Source organism: Mastigoproctus giganteus, chromosome 9 (assembly GCF_048544385.1).
Source record: "Mastigoproctus giganteus isolate SK-2022 chromosome 9, ASM4854438v1, whole genome shotgun sequence".
Classification (NCBI taxonomy): domain Eukaryota; kingdom Metazoa; phylum Arthropoda; class Arachnida; order Uropygi; family Thelyphonidae; genus Mastigoproctus; species Mastigoproctus giganteus.
Window position 1 is genome coordinate 176071027 of NC_143583.1, and position 21804 is coordinate 176092830.

General features: G+C 38.5%; 1 protein-coding gene across 4 annotated transcripts in view; it reads right to left on the reverse strand.

Moving 5' to 3' along the window:
• Window positions 1-21804, reverse strand: part of LOC150080903 (syntaxin-binding protein 5-like) — a 795970-nt gene that overhangs the window by 22625 nt on the left and 751541 nt on the right. For all 4 annotated transcript variants that reach the window (XM_090381037.1, XM_090381035.1, XM_090381034.1 and 1 more), the window contains one exon: window positions 20832-20953. In XM_090381037.1, the coding sequence (XP_090237163.1) occupies window positions 20832-20953 (122 nt within the window). The remainder of the gene's footprint in view (window positions 1-20831; window positions 20954-21804) is intronic.

Below are 21804 nucleotides of genomic sequence, written 5' to 3' on the forward strand. Positions count from 1 at the left end.
CTTCCTAATGTGATGGGTCTTGGCTCTTGTAGTTTATAAGATTGACTATGGTAGGATGTTTGTGAAACAAATTCCACTGCTCAGTTTTTTCTTTTTTTGTGCACTTACACTCTTCACTCCACCAATAATTTATGGTTCTATGGATGATTCTCTGTGATTGTGGAATAAAAGTAGATGCAACAGCCAGTATTTGCCTTGTAATGTGATCGGTAACTGTGTCAATTGGAGAGGTTTCGATGATCTGGTCATCAAAGGACACATGTGAAGTGAACTTTGCCCAATCTGCTTTGGAATTTCCATTTTATGAGGTTTTCTGAAATTATGGAATGTACTGTTTGAATTTTATATATTACTGGGAAGTGATCACTGCTGAGGGGATTGTCAAAGGCCATCCACTCAATACTAGGAAAGAGGAACGGAGAGATCTATTGCAGAGGTTGTACCTGTAGAGAGATGGATGTAAGTTGGTGAGCCAGTATTTAGTATAGTTAGGTGTTGTCTGTCGGCAAGTAGTTCAATGAGTTGTCCTTATCTATCTGCGTTGGGAGAACCCCACAATGGATGGTGTCCATTGAAGTCGCTCAATAAACAGATAGGGGTTGACAACTGCAGAATAAGATCTTCAAGTTCATGAATGGTATAGGGTTGACTGGGTGGAAGGTAGAGAGAGACAAGTGAGACAGTAATACCAATCATTATACGCACCACAACAGCTTCAATGGAGGTTTGTAAGATAATTTGGCTGCAAGGTACTCTTTAATCTAGAAGTATGGCTACCCCTCCATGAGCAGTATTTGTAACAGTTCTATCTTTCCTAAAAAGAGTATAATTTTTAATTGAGAGAGATACATGTGGTGTTACATTTGTCTCTTGTAAACAGATGCCAGTAGGATGATAACAATTGATTAGCTCGTAGATATCATCAACATTACTGCGAATTCCTCTACAGTTCCATTGTATATGATGCATTATTTAATTTTGTTGCATGAAGATGTTTCTGACTTTTTTTTTATTCCCAGGCTGTTTATGGCGATCGAGCTTCACTTTCTCTCTTCTTGGAAAGTTTAGGTGTCCAGTATCCATGTCATCTTCAGCGTGAAGGTCTAGGATATGTTCATTTGGGTCTGCATTATTATCAGTATCCATGTTTACTAAAGTGGTATTGTTTGTCTTCCTATTGGGAGTGGAGTGTTTTTAATTTTGTAATATATGATGATCTATAAGGTGTGGCTGGTGGAACTGTGACCAGGGTGTTGTTGGCTCTATCTACTACCTTTTGCTCCTTGGGAGTCGGTTTCATCGACGATGACAGTATAGATCTGCAATCGTTATGGTTGGGGGAACTAATACTTCAGTTTGTGTAGCCATTGTTTGATATTTCTGCATTGATGCTGCATATGTGTTTTCAGGCGCATTAAGCATAATTTGTTTTTTAGCCTCTTGGTATGAAACTTTTCGTTCTACCCTGTACTTCTGGGTTTTTTCCTGTTTTCCAGAGATCACATGATTTTGAATAGGCTGGATGTGCCCCTTTGCAATTAGGACAGTGCGATGTTTTAGCATCGCAGTCTATTTGCGAATGTTTTTTGGAACCACAGTTTGGACAGACTGGATCATCCTCTACAAGCCATTTGCGAGTGATTAAATTTTTGACACTTGTAGCATCTTATAGGATTTGGAATATAAGGTAGTACTCGGCAGTTGAGATAGCCAGCTTTGACACTACATGGTAATATTGGTGTTCCAAATGTCAGAATGATGTTGTGGGTGGGAATTAGATCTCCATCTCTCCTGATTGTGATGCATTTGGCTTGTATAACTTTTTGATGTTTGAGTTCCTGGACCAGTTCAGCTTCTGCTATGTTGATCCCATTCTGCAATTACTCCCTTGGAGGTGTTTAATGTTGCATGTGGAGTGATCTGTACAGGTAGTCCTCCAAATGTTGCTAGATTCAACAGAGTCTCAGAATGTTTACAACTCGCTGTTTCAACCAATAGGTCTCCAGATCTCAGTCTTCTCATCATTTTGGGAGAGCTCGCCACATTTTCTAAGTATTTCTGTATGAGAAATGGTGATAAAGTGCTCATAGATTTATCTGACAGAGAGTGTAAAATAAGGAATGATGGGCATTCCTGTTGTTCTTATGCATTCTTTTTGATTTTGTTGTCACAGTTAGATTCATGATCGGCATTGCTGGCAGTACTATATCCTGCACTTGAGCGCCTAGGCTGCTCAAGTGCAGGATAATTGTCGTAATCCATGGTTAGCTCCTTTTTGCCCTGGAGGGTTGACTTTCCCTCACAGGTTTCCAGCCCCACCATGGAAAGGCAGGAGCAGTGCCGCAAGGAGGCCAAGCGGATAGAAAAGTTAGTTGATTAGTAAATAAAGAAATATATTATCGTTGATATTAGAAAACCTCCTAAGTGACCCAAAATGTGTTCTTGACATTTTGTTATCACTGGATTCAGAATTTTTTTGCTGCATAACATGGTGAATACCTCCTCTAAAATTTTCAGACATTTTTCCACACAGCAGGTAATCACCATGTTATGCAGCAAAAAAAAATTCTGAATCCAGTGATAACAAAATGTCAAGAACACATTTTGGGTTACATAGGATTTTCTAACATCAACGATGATATGTAATAAAGAAGAAAAGTGATTTTCCTCTCTTTGTTCCTACTTGAGGCTTTTCAAGTGAAGAACTGGTTTATAAATTAACTGCTAATAGTAAACGATATAACTTAAAAAGAACTTATCACTGGGAAAATCACCGTTTATTTTGCAATATGAACGCTTGACCTCGAATTCGCCTGGAATCCGGGGCCTTGTGTTGGAGGAGATAAGTAAGTCATGTGACTCAAGCTATGGGTGTAGTGGTTAGTGACCTTGAAGAACATTAGCAAATCCTACCACTCAAGGAAAGGGTAAGGTAGGACAGGATACCATCGCACAAATAAAACTCGAACCGAGCAGGAATTTCTTTGTTCAACAAACATCCTTTTTGCTTCTTGGATACTGATTACTCATCCAACCAAGAAGATCCGATTTTAGAAATATATGTCGAAGAAGATATGGCACTGGTCAGCCTACATTTCCAAAAAAAGACAAACAGAAGTCTGAACGGCATAAAACTCATACTGAAAAAGCAGTCAGATACAGCTCCTTGTACTCATCTCAAGTAATAATGCCTTATATTTTACAGTGGAATTGTAGAGGACTTCATAGCAATATAGATAATATTCATGACCTAATCCGTTGCTACACTCCAGTTGGTTTCTGCTTACAGGAAACCTATTTAACTTCACGAATTTCCACTTCCATTAAGAACTACTTTACATATCGAAAATATTGCAATACATCGAATGCTGCCCAAGGTGTTGTAGCCATCTCGATCAACTCACAGTTCCCGAACAAGCAAATTGTTCTTCAAACAGAAATTGAAGCTGTTGCTGCACGTTTCATTACTCAGATTGCGATAACACTAGTTTCAATCTATTGTCCACCAAATCATACCTTCTCTTACCAAGATCTGGAAAACCTTCTAATGCAGTTACCTTCCCCTGTCTGTCTGTTGGGGGATTTCAATGGCCACCACCCCTTATGGGGGTATTCTAAATTAGATAGACATGACCAACTGATTGAAACCTTTATGGATAGGCAAAACATTACCATTTTTAATACAGGTGAACCTACTCAATACAATTGCCAACTGGACAAACTTTTACAATTGATCTCTGAATATGCTCCCCAGTACTGTTAATGATCCCATGGGCAGCGATCATTTCCCAATTATTTGTAATATTCTCACTGCACAAACACCATTAGCCGAACCCTGCAAGAAATGGAAATTCTCTCGTGCCAACAGGGTAAAATTTCAGTCAGCTATCACTCTGGATGAGGAAATTATACAACTACAGCCCACTGATGAAATAATGGAATATATCACATCCCACTTGTTATCAGCAGCTAAAAACTATTCCATTAACAAACCCTATGGCCCGACGCCATTTTAACTACTGGTGGAATGAAGAATGAACGAAAGCAAAGAGAGAAAAAATAAAGCGTGGAATTTATTTTGATGATCACCAACAACAGTTAATCTCATTAACTATAAGAAACTAAGGTCAGGAGTGTGTCTCATTCAAAAACAAGCCAAGAAGGATTCCTGGACTTGGTTTGCATCCATTGTAAATAGAAACACTGACTCCAAATTAATATGGAAGAAAATCAGACAGCTTTCTGGAAAGTTTCCGACCATCCCTTCCACAATCCTTTTCTGGAATAGGCAAGGTCTCTCTGCTCTTCTGGATATAGCAAATGCCTTAGGCAAAACCTTTGCTCAAGTCTGAACGGCATCCAGAATTCCAGAAAATCAAGAACATCACTGAACAGTGACCCATCAACTTTTGCACTTCTCTAATCTTACCATATAACCAGCCTCTTCAGTATTTGGAATTTTAAAAGCCATTAGAACAGCATGCAACAGTGCAGCAGGGCCCGATGGAATATATTACATCATGTTACAGCATCTTGATGACAAACATTTACAATTGCTGCTTTTATTTTATAATCGACTATTTCTGGAAAACATTTATCCTACATCTTGGCACCACGTGACAGAGGATGAAATAACTCAAGAACTTCAGGATCAATATGTTATTGCAGCTAAAAGAATCATGATTAAAAAAGGCCATTCTGGCCTTTTTGAAACCTGGAAAGATCTTGGCAGCCCTTATAGTTACCGCCCAATTTCCCTTTCCAGTTGCCTGGGTAAAATCCTTGAGAAAATGATCCACAGACGACTCGTTTGGATCACTCAAGACCAACATCTAATAGTCAGCATGGTTTTCACCAAAACAGCCTTAGATCCCATGATCAAGGCCGAGTCCGCAATTCCTTTGTGAGAAATGAACACCTTGTTATGATCTCCATAGATATAGAGAAGGCATTTGATACTACTAGGTGACACAGCATTCTCAGAGACCAGCATGCTCTTGGTCTACGAGGCTGGTTGGTTGGTTGGTTTGGGGTTTATTGGCGCATTAGCAACTAAGGCTATAATGTGCCAAATCCAGGTCATGTATAAAAAAAAATTAAAATATTCAGTGACCTAATTAGTTAGGCCACCATGTCGAGATATAGCATAGATATTAAAGGTATAAAAGTAAAAAATATATCAGCAAAGGAATAACAATTCAATTTTAAATACGGGTAAAAAGGCTTACAGATTTTAAAAAGCTAAAAACAGCAGACACGTTGTCATTGTCAGATAAAATCTGACTGAGTGTATAAGGCTCAGCCAGATGACTAAATTCGGTAAAATAAAAGTCACGTTCATGTCTAAAACGTGGACACTCGGTTAAAATGTGATGTATACTTAAATAGGTGTCACAATTCTCACACATAGGACAGTCATCTGCCCTCAGCAGAAATGCATGTGTAAGATGACTGTGTCAGTCTACGAGGCAACCTACCTATATTTATTAAGAACTTTTTATAGAATCGTTCTTTTCAAGTCCAATATTTTGACTCCCTTTCTAAGACATTCTTGCAGGAAGAAGGAGTTCCACATGGGACTGTACTGAGTGCAACCCTTTTTGCCCTTAGAACTGAATCTATTACAAAAGAACTTCTGAATACTGTTGATGTCTAGACTGGATTGCAGGAAGTTTTATGTTAGCCAGCGAGTTATAACTTACTGGAATAAGTTATCTACATGCATAGTCAAGTAGTTTCGATAGTTTGATAGTTTAGAGAAATTCAAAGGTCAGTTGGATAGTTACCAATGGGAGGAGGGAAATGCATAGGTCGTCTCTTTTATTATTTATTAAGTATTTATTTTATTTTATTAATATATTTTTTTTGACTGATGTAGCATAAGCCTTAGGCTTCCTTGTACCATATGACCTTTACTAATACTAATTTATTAATGTTAAACCTCAGTTTTTTTTTTTTTTTTTTATGTGAACCCCAAACACGAGAGGTATTAGAACCTATAGTACTTAGTACCGTGCTTGGGTTGGAGGTTGAGAAGGCGAAAGAAGATATTTGTTGACATTGGACTTGAACTTCTGTAGACTAATTTTCAGGAAATATGTATGAAGGAAGGTTGTTCAAAATACGGAAGTTGAATGAATAAACGAGGAAGATGAGAAGTTGGTTCTGTGAGTTTGAAGTTGGACAGTAAATGGATGTTGGCTGGTGGCGGCATGTGTTCGACTGTTTTGAAAGAGAGAGAGCGGGAATTATAGAAGCCAATTCAGAAGAACAGTGCCCATGGAAGTATCTGTAGAAGAGGCATGCAGCAGAAACAGTATGTCTATGAGAAAGCGAGTGGAGAGACTCTGTTACAGATGAATCATTAATTAACCTAACTGCCCTCTTCTGAATGGAATCAAGAAGCCTGAGAGAGGTTTTGGGGGCACCATCCCAGATGTGGGAACAATATTCCATGGCAGGGCGGATTTGCGATTTATACAGTGAGCAGCTGTTTGGAAGAAAAGTAACGCCGAGAGCGAAAGAGAAAACCAAGTTTTTTTGATGCAGAGGAAGCAATATTTGTAATGTGCTTGTGCCAAGAGAGAGAGAGATTAGAAGTCAGGGTAATCCCCAAAAGAGATATATCATTTTGCCTAGAAATCGGAGTGTCACTAAAGACAAGCATAGGAGCAGAAGAATCCTTTTTATGAGATATAAGACAAGACTGAGTTTTAGAAGGGTTGAAATCAACTAAGTTGTCTTTGCCCCTCGGAGAATTACCTGAAGATCGGCATTTAAGGAATTGGTAGCAGATTTTTGAGAAGTTGAAGCTGATTGAGGAGGACAAGTTTCCTCAAAATGGAAAGTTGAATGCAATGTGCTATCATCGGCAAAACTATGGATAGGATTTCCAGTCAATGGAAGAAGGTCATTAATATACAAGAGGAAAAGAGTGGGGGAAAGAACTGAACCTTGGGGGACACCGGCATTAGTGGAGAAGTTAGAAGACAGAGAGCCATCTACCATCACCCTCAGTGAGCAATCAGAGAGAAAACTGGATAACCAATTACTAAAAACAGTTGGCAAACCATAAGATGGAAGCTTGTTTAGAAGACCTTTATGCCGAACACGATCGAAAGCCTTTGAGATGTCAAGAGCAACTACTTGTGTTTCACCAAACCTTTCCATTGAATTAGCCCATAAATGGGTAACATAAGCCAGAATATCACCAGTCGATCGACACAGACGGAATCCATAATGGCAATCGTTGATCAGACGGAAGGTTTCTAGGTAGTTTAAGAGTTGGCGGTTAATTGATTTCTCCATTACTTTAGAAAGAGTAGAAGTAACTGCAATGGGACGATAATTGGATGGGAGGGATTTTTCACCCTTTTTAGGAACTGGCTGGATATGAGCAAATTTCCAAGCAGAAGGAAAAACACCTTTGGAATAAGAAAGTGAAAAAAGGCGGCAAAGAAGTAAGTTCAGGAGCACAGGTTTTGAGAACAAGTGGAGAAATACCATCAGGACCTGGAGCTTTCTTAGCATCAAGATTCATCAAAATCCTTATGACATTCTTTTGATGAAAGACCACAGGAGGCATTGAATGGAGTGTACTGGGAATGGTGGGAGGTGTTTTTCCAAGATCATTAATACATGAGTTGGGAAAGAAAAACGGGATGCTAGCAAGTCAGCTTTATCCTTGGCTGAAGTGACAATAGAACCATCTGGTTTTCACAGAGGTGGGAGCAGAGATGAGCAAAAGTTGCAGACTTTGACAAGAGACCAGAATGCTCAACTCCCATTAGGGCAAGAAGCAAGTTTTCTTCTCTTAGCCTGTTCAAAATCTAGTTTGGACTGATTAATAACTGCTTTACAATTGTTGCGAGCTTTGGTGTAGGCAGAAAATGAAACTGAAGAATTAGAAACAAGCCAATTACGATACGCAACATTCTTCTCTTGAACAGCCTTAGCACATTTATTGGAAAACCAAGGTTTAGATAAAGGACGAGATTTTAAAGTGGAGTGTGGGATAGAGGATTCCATTCCTGCAAGAATAATTTCACTGACACGATCTGAGCAAACGTTGACATCAGAAGTTTTAAAACAGTAATTCCGACCAAGGAAAAGAAGAAAAGTCTCGCAGGTCATGCCATTTTGCATTCTTGTAATGCCAAACAACACGAGGTTGGGAATAGCCATGAGATAAAGGTTCCATTGGAGAAGAGACAATCACCAAGTTGTGATCTGAAGTGCCTAAAGGACCTCTCACTTCAACAGTGTACTCAGAAGGGTTGTTTGTGAGAAAAAGATCAAGCATGTTGACTGTATGGTTAGGATTGTCTGGTATTCTTGTAGGTAAATGAACAATCTGTGCTAGGTCATTAGTAATTGCAAAAGCCTCAGCATCTCGACCTGCTGGATCGGTGTGACTAGAAAACGGAAGCCAGCTGGAGTTGTGAACATTAAAATCACCAAGGAAAATTACCTCACTGTTAGGAAAGTTGGACTGGAGAAAGTCAAGTTGCAAAAAGAGGAAGTCAAAGAGCTCCAAGTGATTACTGGAGTTGGGAGAACGGTAGAGACAACAGATGAATTTGACACAATGAGGTAGAGAGATTTTAAGCCAGAGAAGATCAAAGAGAGGAGATTCCAAATTGCCAAGTCTCTGACAGGGAATATCAGAATGGACATATGCACAAGTACCACCTTTGAGGCGAAAGGAATCATACAGCGAATAATTTGGGCATCTGCGATGAGCAGTAGTTGAATCAACCGATAACTGAGATTCTGTCAGAAAAAAGTACATGGGGTTTGGCAGACTGCAAGTGGAAATGGACATCGTTGAGATTGGAATTGAGACCGCTTATATATGTGTGAAATGAATTAGGAAGCCCTTGGGAGGTTTAGATCTTTTCGCAGATAAGCTTGCTCTATTAGTTTGACAATTCATGGTGTATTCAATAGTAAGAAAAAGTGGGTGGGACATGCTGTATGAAGTAATCAAATTTATGGATATGGCGTACACATGGTAAGAATATACCCAGATCCTTGACATAACGTTGCGTCGACAATGCTCCTCGCATACACACTACTCGGACTCTCTCCAGTCACTATCTGGCAGAGTAGAGGTAGCAAGATTATACACTAGCTGATCCGGAAGCCTCCTAGAGAGTTACCAATAGGTTCAGTCCGGTGTACTAACTAGCGGCCGGCCTGCGAACACCGTTTTAGAGCTGTACCCTCGAAATGTTAGGAAAACTGGATCTCGCCACGACGTTCATCATAACCTCAAAAGTCATCAATCATACTGCATGATGGAAGAGATAGGGAAGGGTTGACCAGAACTTAGCTCTAGAGACTAAACATGGGTTCCACCACTTCAAGCCTCCAATAAGCAAAGTGGTGGTATTTCACCTGTTGATGAGAGTCATCTACCACCTAGTACTGCCTGGTAACATAGAGGGGCGGCATTCCTCTATGTGGAGTGGGTGCCACAACTCAACTCCTGCTTATGTTGGTTCACACCTGGGTGGTCACCCACCATGTACTTGTGCATGGAGGTTATACCCAGGATTACTACAGTCCCATCATCGTGAAGGTGCAAGCAGAGGATTTGGCTGTCACAGACCTTCCGGAATTTGCCGAAATTGGGTCCACTTGACTTGAGTGTCACCCGAATATCAGTACCATCAGCGTTTTAAAGACCCAGGAAGCAAGTACAGCTTGTCTGGCATATCTGAGAGAATGTCTATAACAACCTCAAGGACCAATTGTCGCCTTTTCAGCCCATCCACTTAGTTTATCCAAATCTTGAAGTAGCATACCTTGATTACTGTCATTAACCACTGTGTCTACTTTTGTATCATCAGAAAAGTTATAATACTTACATCAGTATTATTAACAAATATTAAAAACAGTAAGGACCCAACACCAATCCCTTACCCATCACATTAGTCCATGAGGATCAGTATCCATTTATAATCACTTTTCATCTCTTACCACTTAACCATCCCTTTACCCATAATATTAGCTTACTCCTAGTACCACATTGCTCCAATTTATACAATTGTAAATGTGGTATAGTATCAAACATCAGTATATACTGAAATTAATATTTGTAGAAGAATAAGAGAAATTTACCTCAATATGATACTTAGAACACTTCCGTATGATACTCTCCAGAAATTAAAACAAATGAAAGATTAACGCAAAATGATTACAGTAAAAAATCAACTAAACACAATTCAAAAATTAACTAAAATTCAAAAACAATTTAAAAAAAAAATGAAGTGTCAGAACTGGCCTTTCATGCTGTTAACGAAAAACATACATTTTTATTTAACGAGGCTAAAATACTTAGTGCCCAACGTAATCATAGACTATTAATTGTAGAAACTGTCGAAAGTAAATTACATGAAAATTCTATTAACATTCATTGTCTACATCTACTCTCTGATTTGTGATCTTTTGTGAGCACGCGCGAAGACTAATAATTGCGGCATTTCACATGCACGCATGAGGACAAATAATCTCTCTATTTAAGATTCAAGCTCACACACTTCGTAATTTCCATTCCTGTGATCATGATACATGGTCGAAAAGTATTGTCTGCTTCAGGAAGGAAAATCATTTTTAAAATTTATGTTTAACTTTAATTGATTTTTTATTTAATTTTTTTATATTGTTTTTTGAATTTTAGTTAGTTTTTGAATTGTGTTCAATTGATTTTTTACTGTAATCATTTTGTGTTAATCTTTTATTCCTTTTAATTTCTGGAGAGTATGTCTGCCGGGAGCAACTATTGATGATGTCACCAACAGACTGTCAGATTTTAAAGGGGGTAAAGAAAATATTATTATTCATGTGGGGACAAACGATATTAAATGTACACGATCTGACGATTTGTTGGAAAAATACAGGACCATGCTGAGGAAATGTCGCGAGCTAGGCCATAATGTCTATGTGTCTGCAATTCTGCCCAGACACGATAGGAGGGATTATATGTTAAGAGCCTTGTGGATTAACTCAAGACTTGAAGGAATCTGCAAGGCTTTAGGGGGTAAATTTCTATCAGCATGGCCCACACTTGTAGGTAGAAGGAATTTGTTTTGTAGAGACGGGATACACTTAAACAAAGGTGGTGCAAAAGTTTTTGCCAGTATTATTGAGGATACCTTAAAGGCTCAGGGAAACTGCTAGTTAGGGGGGATGTGGGTAATACTGACACGCGTTTATCTGATAATATTGGTCAATGTAACTCTTGCACATACCTTAAGAGTTCTTATCTGTTACCCCAACTGGACGTATTATCTAGATGTTCTGGGGGCAAAGACGTTTCACGTGAGCAGGTAGCTAATATCAGGGAAGAGAGCCTAAAAAACTTCAAGGGTTGTGTTAGGGTTGTTAAATATACAAGAACAGTAAATCTTAATTGTTTATACATTAACGTTAGAAGTGTCGTCAATAAAATGAGCGAATTCGAACTGCTGGTTAAAACAAGTAACGCGGACATAATAGGGTTTACGGAGACGTGGTGCCACCCGGAAATTGGGGATGATGAGTTTCAGTACGGCTTGTATAATGTATTTAGGAAGGATAGAGTAGATAGAAGGGGTGGTGGGGTAATGCTTCTTATCAGAAGCAGCCTGAGTGTGACGATAGCTTTCCCAGATTCAGACATTTCACATGCTAGTATAGAGTCTGTATGGTGTGAGATAGTTGGAAACAAAGGTACAATGCGAGTAGGCGTAATCTACAGACCAGGTGATTGTGAAGACTATGACAAAAGCCTCTACATGCAAATGGAATGGGCAAGTATGCGTCAATGCCTTATTATGGGTGATTTCAATTTGCCTCTAATTGATTGGAGTAAATGGGAAGGAAACTCGACATGGGGAACAAAATTTTTAAATCAACTAGATGACTATTATTTGTATCAACATGTCAGGGAAAGTACTAGAGAAAAGAATATCCTAGACCTCATCATCACACATGAATCAGATGACATAACAGGGCTGACAGTAGAGGAACCAGTAGCAGGAAGTGATCACGGAGTTCTACGGTGGATGATGACGAGAGAGGTAGCAGAAGTAAAAGGCAAAGGAATGGGTTTTAATTTCAGAAAAGGAAATTACGATGCCTTAAGGTACTACATGGCCTCTATTAACTGGGTCGATATCGCGCAGAGAATGAATACAATTGAACTGTGGTACGCTTTAAAAAATTAATCACAGATGCCTTGAATGCGTATATACCATTAAAAAAATACTCCACGAGAAGGGTTCCAAGTTGGATGAATAGTGAAGTTGCCACATTACTTGAGCAGAAAAAGGTGGCATGGAAACGTTACAGAGCAATAAAAAGTACTGAAGCCTATAACAGCTACAAGGTGATGTGTAATAGAGCCACAGAAAAGGTTCGACAGGCAAAGGCAGTTTATGAGAAATCACTAGCAAACAGAGCAAAGAGGGGGGATAAAGAATTCTTCACATATATAAATGCCAAGAAGAGCAGGACAAACCAGATCGGACCTTTACGTAAGGGAAAGGGGATAGTAATAAATACACCAGCTGCCGTTGCAGATTAACTCAACAGTTATTTTGCATCGATATTTACAAATGAAAAGCCTTTTGTGGCAATGGGAAATTGTGGGAGCGAAGTTAAAAAATATGTAATTAATGATACTGAAATTTCGCAAGATTATTTAATGAAAAAACTTTCAAGCCTACAGACTAGTAAGGCTCCTGGAGTTGATGGAATATACCCTATAATCTTGAGAGAGGCGGCAAGCGAGTGCATTGAACCACTGAGGCTGGTTATGCGAGCATCACTAGACTCTGGGGAGATTCCCTTGGATTGGAAAAGTGCAAATGTATCTCCCATACATAAGGGTGGCTCTAAAAGTGAAGTGGGAAATTATCGACCTGTCAGTCTGACTTCAGTAGTAGGGAAAATCATGGAGGCATTGATCAAGGGTGGAATTCAGGATCATTTGGATCGAATTGAAATTCTCAAGGATACTCAGCATGGTTTTGTAAAGGGAAAATCATGTTTAACAAATCTGGTTCGCTATTTCGAAAGGGTCACTCACGAGCTGGATTTAGGGAATAATTTCGACATTGTTTATTTAGATTTCAGCAAAGCTTTTGACTCAGTCCCACATGAGCGGTTGCTTTATAAGCTGGAACAGGTTGGAATCACTGGGAAAATCCTTAGATGGATAGAAGGATGGCTTCAGGGCAGGAGGCAGAGGGTTGTGATAAATGGCTATTCCTCAGATTGGGTTGATGTAAGAAGTGGGGTTCCCCAACGATCAGTATTAGGCCCACTGTTGTTTTTAATTTTCATAAACGACATTGATGAAGGGATAGAGGGCGTGATGTCTAAATTTGCAGATGATGTTAAAATTGGTAGAGTAGTTAATGATCACTGTCAAGCTGAGCTTCTTCAGAGAGACCTAGATAGACTTCAAGAATGGTCAGAAAAATGGCAGCTGTGCTTTAATCCAACAAAGTGTAAGGTATTACACCTGGGAAACAGTAATCCCAAAATAACTTATTCACTTGGTGGAGTTCAACTAAACCCAGTACTGGAGGAAAGGGACTTGGGTGTTACGATACGGTCAGACATGAAATTCTCTGAGCATTGTAAACAGGTTGCAAGGAAGGTCCATGGTGTCCTATCGATGATCTATCGAACTTTTGCAAGTAGAGATAGGGACGTGATAATCCCATTATATAAGGCCTATGTTAGACCACACTTGGAATACTGTGTTCAAGTATGGAGACCGCACCTAAAGAAAGACATCGAGCTTCTTGAAAGGGTGCAAAGAAGGGTAACTCGCCTGGTGAGATCGGCAAAAGGGCGTCCTTATGAAGAAAGACTTCGAATATGTGGGTTGCAGAGTTTGGAAACTAGACACCTTAGAGGAGATTTGATTGAGGTGTTTAAGGCTCTGAGAGGCATCAGTAAAATGAATGAGGACAAAATTTTCAAGATTATAAATGATGCTAGAACTAGGGGACATAAATTCAAGTTACGCGGGGAAATGTTTAGATTGGACTGCAGGAAGTTTTATTTTAGCCAGCGAGTTATAAATTACTGGAATAAGTTGCCTTCATGGGTGGTAGAGGCCGACAGTTTGGGGAAATTCAAAGGTCATCTGGATAGTACTTTCGGGTAAGGGAAGCGCATAGGATGATAGGATTAATTTCCTTTTTATTTAATTTTTAATTTCATTTTATTATTTTTATTTATTTATTAATTATTATTATTTATTTATTTATTTAATTTTTGTTTTTATCATTGTTTTGTTCGGATTTTTTTTTTTTTTTTTTTTGGCTGGTGCAGCATAAGCCATAGGCTTTCTTGCACCATACGGCCGTTACTAATACTAATACTAATATGGAAGTGTTCTACGTATCATATTGAGGTAAATTTCTCTTATTCTTCTTCTACATATTAATATCGTAGAACGCATTGAGCACTACAGCTCTGTTATATACTATCAAATACTGAAATTAAGTATATGATGTTAAAATTATTCTTTTCATCCAGTTCCTTTGTGACACCGTTATGCTAGCTAATCCCATTGGTCAGGCATAACTACTATTAACAAATCAATGCTATCATCGTGTTATTGCTTCACTTCTATCAAGATGATCTTGCATTATTTAACTATTGACATGAATCTTGGAGTAACTAAAATGATGAGCCTGATACTCGTTGCATGGTCATCCAACTTGAATCATTTTAACACTAATCTCACTTCTAAAGACAGAGTCATACTAAGTATTCCTTTGCTTGGGAACAAAATAAAAATTTTATAACCCTTAGCCCACCATAAATACACAAAATCCTTCCAGAGGCTGGACATGGCTTTTTTGAGACCTTTATCAAGGAGGATGCCCCTGTGCATTTGGCATTAATGTAATTCTTGTAAAGTTTTACTCACTCAAATAATGTACAACGGGTGACATCGTGGTATAACAAATCACATTATGTGCATACAAAAATTATAAACAATGTCTGTCTATTCAATATAACAGAATTTGCAGAGCAAGATCAGTTAACTGAAAATGGTTAGGTAATTCTATCTAAAAACTAATAAAACACTGATATTACAGAAAATTGTATTAAATTTGGATTGCCAAGATGCAATATACAATACACATAAAATGAATTTTTTTTTTATTACGGCACAGTTGGCTGTGAAGTAATATTGTAGTATTAGTATTGTGAATTAATATTGTATTTCCTTATTCGTTAAGGAGAGGGGATAACTGTGATTAATAAGCTGTGCTACTAGCCTGTTAATTTCACAACTGTGATAATCTTGCATAGAACAGCATTTAATCGGGTTATAATCAAGAGACCTGGTGTACAAAGGAATCACACCTGAAATACAAATATAACTCAGGATTTGTCTGCTTATGAAAAACTTGTATGGAATAATTACACACAAGCTGTACTTAGAAAAAAATACAGGTTGCAGCACTAGTAGTCGTAGGGGTATGTCATGCAAGAAAGCAAGCTTCTGTAGCATCAGCCAAAAAAAAAAAAATAAATAATCATTTCACACATCCATTCCCTCTCAATGTTTGCCCAGTTCTTCCTTGAATTTATTAAAGCTATCAAGTTCCACAATAATAGATGGAAGTTTGTTTCAGCAATAAACTACTAAAGGCTAAAGGCAAATTTCCGCACATCTATTCTATAACTGTCTTTCCTCAATTTGAATTTGTCCCCTTAGGTTTGTAATCTGAGCAAGAGGAAGAATCTCATCAGAATTGAGCCTGCACAACCCATTCAAGGCCTTATACTCCTCAATCAGATCATCTCACAGGTGCCAAGTCTATAGATGCTGCAATTTGCAGAACCCCTTTGTTCCCCTCACCAATCTTGTAGCCCTTCTCTGTACTCGCTCAAGTAACTCTACATCCTTCCTAAAATGAGGCCTCCAGACTTGTAGACAGTACTCAAGGAGTGGCCCGACCATTGCCAAAAGGTTAATCACCTCCTTTTCCCTACTAGCAAAATTCCTGTATATCACTGACTCCATTACCTGCTCTGGCAGCCTGTCTGCATTGCTCAGAAAACTTCATATCTGACTGCACAATTACTCTCAGATTTTTTTTCATTTTCTACCGCCCTAAGTGTAGTACCACAAAGTTGGTATGTTTCTCTGGGGTTACTTCTACCCATATGCAGTACTTTGCATTTGTCAAGGTTAAACTTCAGTTACCACTTCTTAGCCCATCTGACCAAATTTTCTAGATCCTGTTGCAGTAGCACACTGCCATTACTGTCACTAACAACTCTGCCGACCTTTGTATCATCTGCAAATTTCGACATTAAGCTTGATATATCTTCATCAATACCATTGAGAAATAAACAAAACAATAGTGGACCCAACACAGAACCCTAGGGGACTCCACTAATAACATTAGTCCACGAAAAGCAGCGTCCGTTGATTACCACTCACTGTCTTCTCCCACTCAACCTCCCTTTTATCCATTGTAGCAACTTGCCCTTAATGCCATACTGCTCCAATTTGTACAGTAGTCTTCCATGTGCAACAGTGTCAAAGGATTTCTGAAATCCAAGTATATGATATCAAAATTAATTTTTGCATCCAGTTCATTTGTAACCATATCAGTGTCCGATCAAATTTGTGAGACAAGACTTTCCCTTAACAAACCCATGCTGTATCTGAATTTTTACTGCAGTCTTGTCTGCAATGCATCTGTAACTAGTGACTCTAATATTTTCCCCAGAACAGAAGTTAAACCAACTGGTCAGTAATTACCCGTGTCAAGCTTAGATCCCCCTTTGTGAATTAGGGATACATTTGCACATCTCCAGTCTGTAGGGACTTCCTCTGAGTCCAAGGCTGCTCTCATAATTATGGCTAAGGGTTTGCTTACTTCCTTTCTTACCTCCTTTAATATAACTGGATAGATCCCATTCATCCCCAGGTGCCTTTCTTATGTTTAACTTCAACAATTTCTCCTCCACTTTGCTCTCAGTTAGTATTAACAAAATCATTAAGCACCGTGTTACAGTTTGATAAACTTCTGTCATTCTTCTCCCTTAATAACTCCTCATGCGTGAACGTAGACACAAAATAATCATTCAGATTGTCAGCTATCTGAGCAGGATCATCAACAGTCCAACCATTAATATCAATTGGACCAATTGATATTAATGGTTCGATATTAATGCAATTGAGCAGCAGCCTGGAAAGCAAGGCAATGGGAATTTCCAGGACTGCTGGGAGTCATAGTGGAACAAGTAAATATATGGGCTTTGTTAGGGTAACTAAGAGTAGAAACAGGTGCATGTATACTTGCATGTACACCAATGCTAGGAGTATAGTTAATAAATTCGATGAGCTTGAAGTGCTAGTCAACACATCAAAGGAAGATATTGTTGGGATATCAGAGACATGGTGTCACACAGACATAAGCAGTGCAGAACTGGAATTTGGGGAGTACAATGTGTACAGAAAGGATAGACAGGACAGGAAAGGAGGAGGAGGGGTTACGCTGTTAGTTAAGAAACACGTAAAATCTAAGGAAGTGCATCCAATTGATTTTGATGGACAATGCAACGTTGAGTCTGATTGGTGTGACATAAGCAGTGGGAAAAGAAAAATGAGAGTACGTGTGTGTTATAGGCCTAATGAATCTAATGAGTTTAATGAGCAATTGTGCAGAGAAATAGAGTGAGAAATAGAGTAAATCAGAGTGTCTTATAATGGGGGATTTTAATTTCCCAGAGATTGACTGGAATTTGTGGGTTGGTCACTCATACACTAGCAAGGCTTTTATGGATTTATTGGATGATTGTTTTGTACAGCAGCATGTTCGGGAGGCAACTAGAGGGAGTAATATTCTTGATATGATTATCAGTGGTGATTCTTCATGCATTAAGCATCTGCAGATAAAGGAACCACTAGGTGGCAGTGATCACAGTGTGCTGAAGTGGGATTTACTCAAAGAGTTAACTACCATCAATGGTAAAGGGAAGGGTTTTTGCTTTCGTAAAGGTGACTCTGGTGGTCTGAGACAGTATTTAAATTCTATATGATGGGACCGACTGTTGATGTTACCAACAGCAAATTCAAAATGGGAAGCATTCAAAGAATTAATCTTGGAAGCTACTAGACTTTTCATACCAACTAAGAAATATTGTTCAAGATTTAGGCCTAAATGGATGTCAGATGAACTAATTAGACATGTGACAGAGAAACAAAATGCATGGGATACATATAAAATAACTGGTGACACAGAAGCCTATGATAGATATAAGCTGGTCTGTAACCAAGTCACAAAGGAAGTTAGGCAGGCAAAGGCACATTATGAGAAATCTTTGGCAAAGGATGCAAAGAGTTCTTTACTTATGTAAACTCTAGAAGGAAGGGGATGAATCAGATTGGTCCACTTCATATGGATGGTTCAACTATTGATGATCCTGCTCAGGTAGCTAACAAACTCAACGAATATTTTGCATCTACATTCACATATGAGGAGTTATTCATGGAGGGGAATGCCAGAGGCTTATTAAACTCTGGCAGTAAGCTAGATAATCTTATAATAACTGAGAGTAAAGTGGAGGAGAAATTGTTGAAGATACACATAAGAAAGGCACCTGGGGTGGATGGAATCTATCCAGATATATTAAAGGAGGCGGCAAAGGAAGTAAGCAAACCCTTAGCCATAATTATGAGAGCTTCCTTGGACTCAGGGGAGGTACCCATGGACTGGAGATGTGTAAATGTGACCCAAATCCACAAAGGAGGATCAAAGGGAGATAGGAAATTACACACCTGTTAGTTTAACTTCTGTTCCAGGTAAATTAATGGAGGCACTGGTTAAAGAAGCATTGCACTATCATCTAGACAAGACTTCAGTTATAGCTCTGACACAGCACAGGTTTGTTAACGGGAAGTCTCATCTGACCAATTTGATTGGATACTATGATGTAGTCACAAAGGAACTGGATGCAAAGAATAATTTTGATATCATATATTTGGATCTTAGAAAGGCCTTTGATACTGTTGCACATGGAAGACTGCTGCACAAATTGGAGCAGTGTGGCATTGGAGGCAAATTGCTACTATGGATAAAGGGATGGTTGAGTGGGAGAAGACAGAGAGTGTTAATCAATGGACACTTTTCTTCATGGACTAATGTTATTAGTGGAGTCCCTCTGGGTTCATTGTTGGGTCCGTTGTTGTTTTTGTATTTATAAATGATACTGATGATGATATATCGGGCTTAATGTCCAAGTTTGCAGACGATACGAAGGTTGGCAGGGTTGTTAATGAATGATGACAGTACGCTGCTGCAGCAGGATCTGGAAAGGTTGGGCTGAGAGGTGGCAAATGAAGTTTAATTTTGACAAATGTAAAGTGCTGCATATGGGAAGCAGTAACCCCAGAGTAACGTATCAAATCTGTGGTACTACACTGATAGTGGTAGAGAATGAAAAGGACCTCGGGGTAATTTGTGCAGGCATATATGAAGTTTTCTGAGCAGTGCAGACGATCTGCAAGAGTAGTTCATGGTGTCTTGTCAATGATATACAGGAATTTTTCCAGCAGGGATAAGGAGGTGATTATCCCCTTGTATAAGGCAATGGTCAGGCCTCATTTTAAGAAGGATGTAGAGCTGCTGGATCGAGTACACAGAAGAGCAACAAGATTAGTGAATGGAACAAAGGGTTGCTCTTACGAAGAAAGGATTACGTTTTGCAAATTACAGTGTCTGGAGACCAGGCACCTGAGAGGTGATCTGATTGAGGTGAATAAAGGCTTGAATGGCTTGAGCATGCTCAGTGCTGATGGGATTCTTCCTCTTACTCAGAATAATCGCCTGAGAGGGCATAAATTCAAATTGAGGAAAGACGGTTGTAGGATAGATGTGCAGAAGTCTGCCTTTAGCCAGCGGGTGTTGATTACTGGAACAAACTTCCATCTGTCGTAGAAGTTGATAGCTTAAATAAATTCAAGGCAGAACTTGACAAACATTTGGAGCGAGTGGTTGGGTGAAATAAGGTTTTTTTTTTTTTTTTGGCTGATTCTATATAAGCTTGCTTTCTTGCATCATGTGCTTTTGCTAATGCTAATCCCCTTCTTTCTAGAGTTTATATAAGTAAAGAAGTCCTTGCTGTTTTTCTTAGCATCCTTTTCCAAAAATTTATTGTAATATGCCTTCACTTGCCTAGCCTCCTTTATAACTTGATTACAGACTAGCTTATATCTACCATAGGCTTCTGTGTCACCTGATAATTTATATGCATCCCATGCATTTTTATTCTCTGCCAAGAGTCTGATTAGTTCATCTGACATCCAATCAGGCCTACCTTGAACAGTATTACTTAATCAGTATGAAAAGCCTAGTAGCTTCCACGATTACTTCCTTGAATGCTTCCCAATTAGAATTTGTTGATAGTAACATCATCAGTTGGTCCCACTGTATAGAATTTAAAAACTGTCTGAGACCACTGTAGTCACCTTTACGAAAGCAAAAACTCTTCCCTTTACACCTGATAGTAGTTACCTCTTTAAGTAAATCCCACATCAGTACACTGTGATCACTACCACCTAGTGGTTCCTTTATCTGCAAATTCTTAAACAAATAATGATTGCTGATAACCAGATCAAACGTATTACTTTCTCTGGTTGCCTCTCTATCGTGTTGCTGCAGAAAACAATCATCCAGTATATATAATATAATTATATTTTTGAGTGTTTACTGATGTAGAATTCAGTAAGAAATGGTCAAAGATATATATTTAGATTTGTTATCAGCAAAGCAATAAAAATATGAAATAGCACCAACCTGTCGTGCTTTAGCCAGTTCACCTGCCAAAGTCCCAGTCTGTGCCCTCACATTATCTATGTTACTGTTACCTGGGATATGACGGGCAACAGTTTTGGAAGCCTTACCACTAGCTTCTCCAACTATGAAATGAGAATATATAAGAGATTTATGAAATACTACATAATAAATGTTTTAATTTACAGCATAAATTAAAATATTACTTTTAGGTTTATTTGATTTTAAACATCTATTATTATTATTATTATTATTATTATTAATAGCCGTATGATGCAAGGAAGCCTGAGGCTTATGCTGCACCAGGAAAAAAAAAAAGCTCCCGAGTTACCCTGAGAGAGAGAAAGAGAGAGAGAGAGAAAAGTAGAAGGGATCACCAAGAAAGAGAAGAAGGATGATATCCAGCTCAGGACCCTGGGTGTGCCAAGCCCATACTCACCAGATGTGAGCCCCCGGGGTTAATCTGGCCATTGCTTTATTTATTTAACTTAATTAATAGAATTTATTTATTTATACTTTCTTAAAAAGTTTTCACAAGTAAAATGTGGTATGAGAATTAAGTTATTAAATGAATCAAAAAGGAACTGAATTGATAGAAGACAGTTATAAATGAGCACCATTCTGCAAGAATGAATGTCAATTCCTTGTTTTTTCCTATGGGGCAAAAAAAAAAAAAAATATATATATAAAATAGAATATCATTAGAAAAAGTAAATCAATCCAATAATAAGAATACCATCAAGGACTTAAGAAAACGCAAAAAAAAAAAAAAAAAAAAAAAAAATTATTATTATCGCTTTTTACCGACAATCTAGATGACTTCAACTGGGGCCAACCACCCAGAATGAAGGCAAAAAACGACAAGAAGTTCTCTGTTTCTGTGATGATCAATATATGCTAAGTAATTTAAATCTAAACCAAATATAAACCAGTATAGGCCGAACATAAATCGAATATAAATAAATCGAATGAAGAT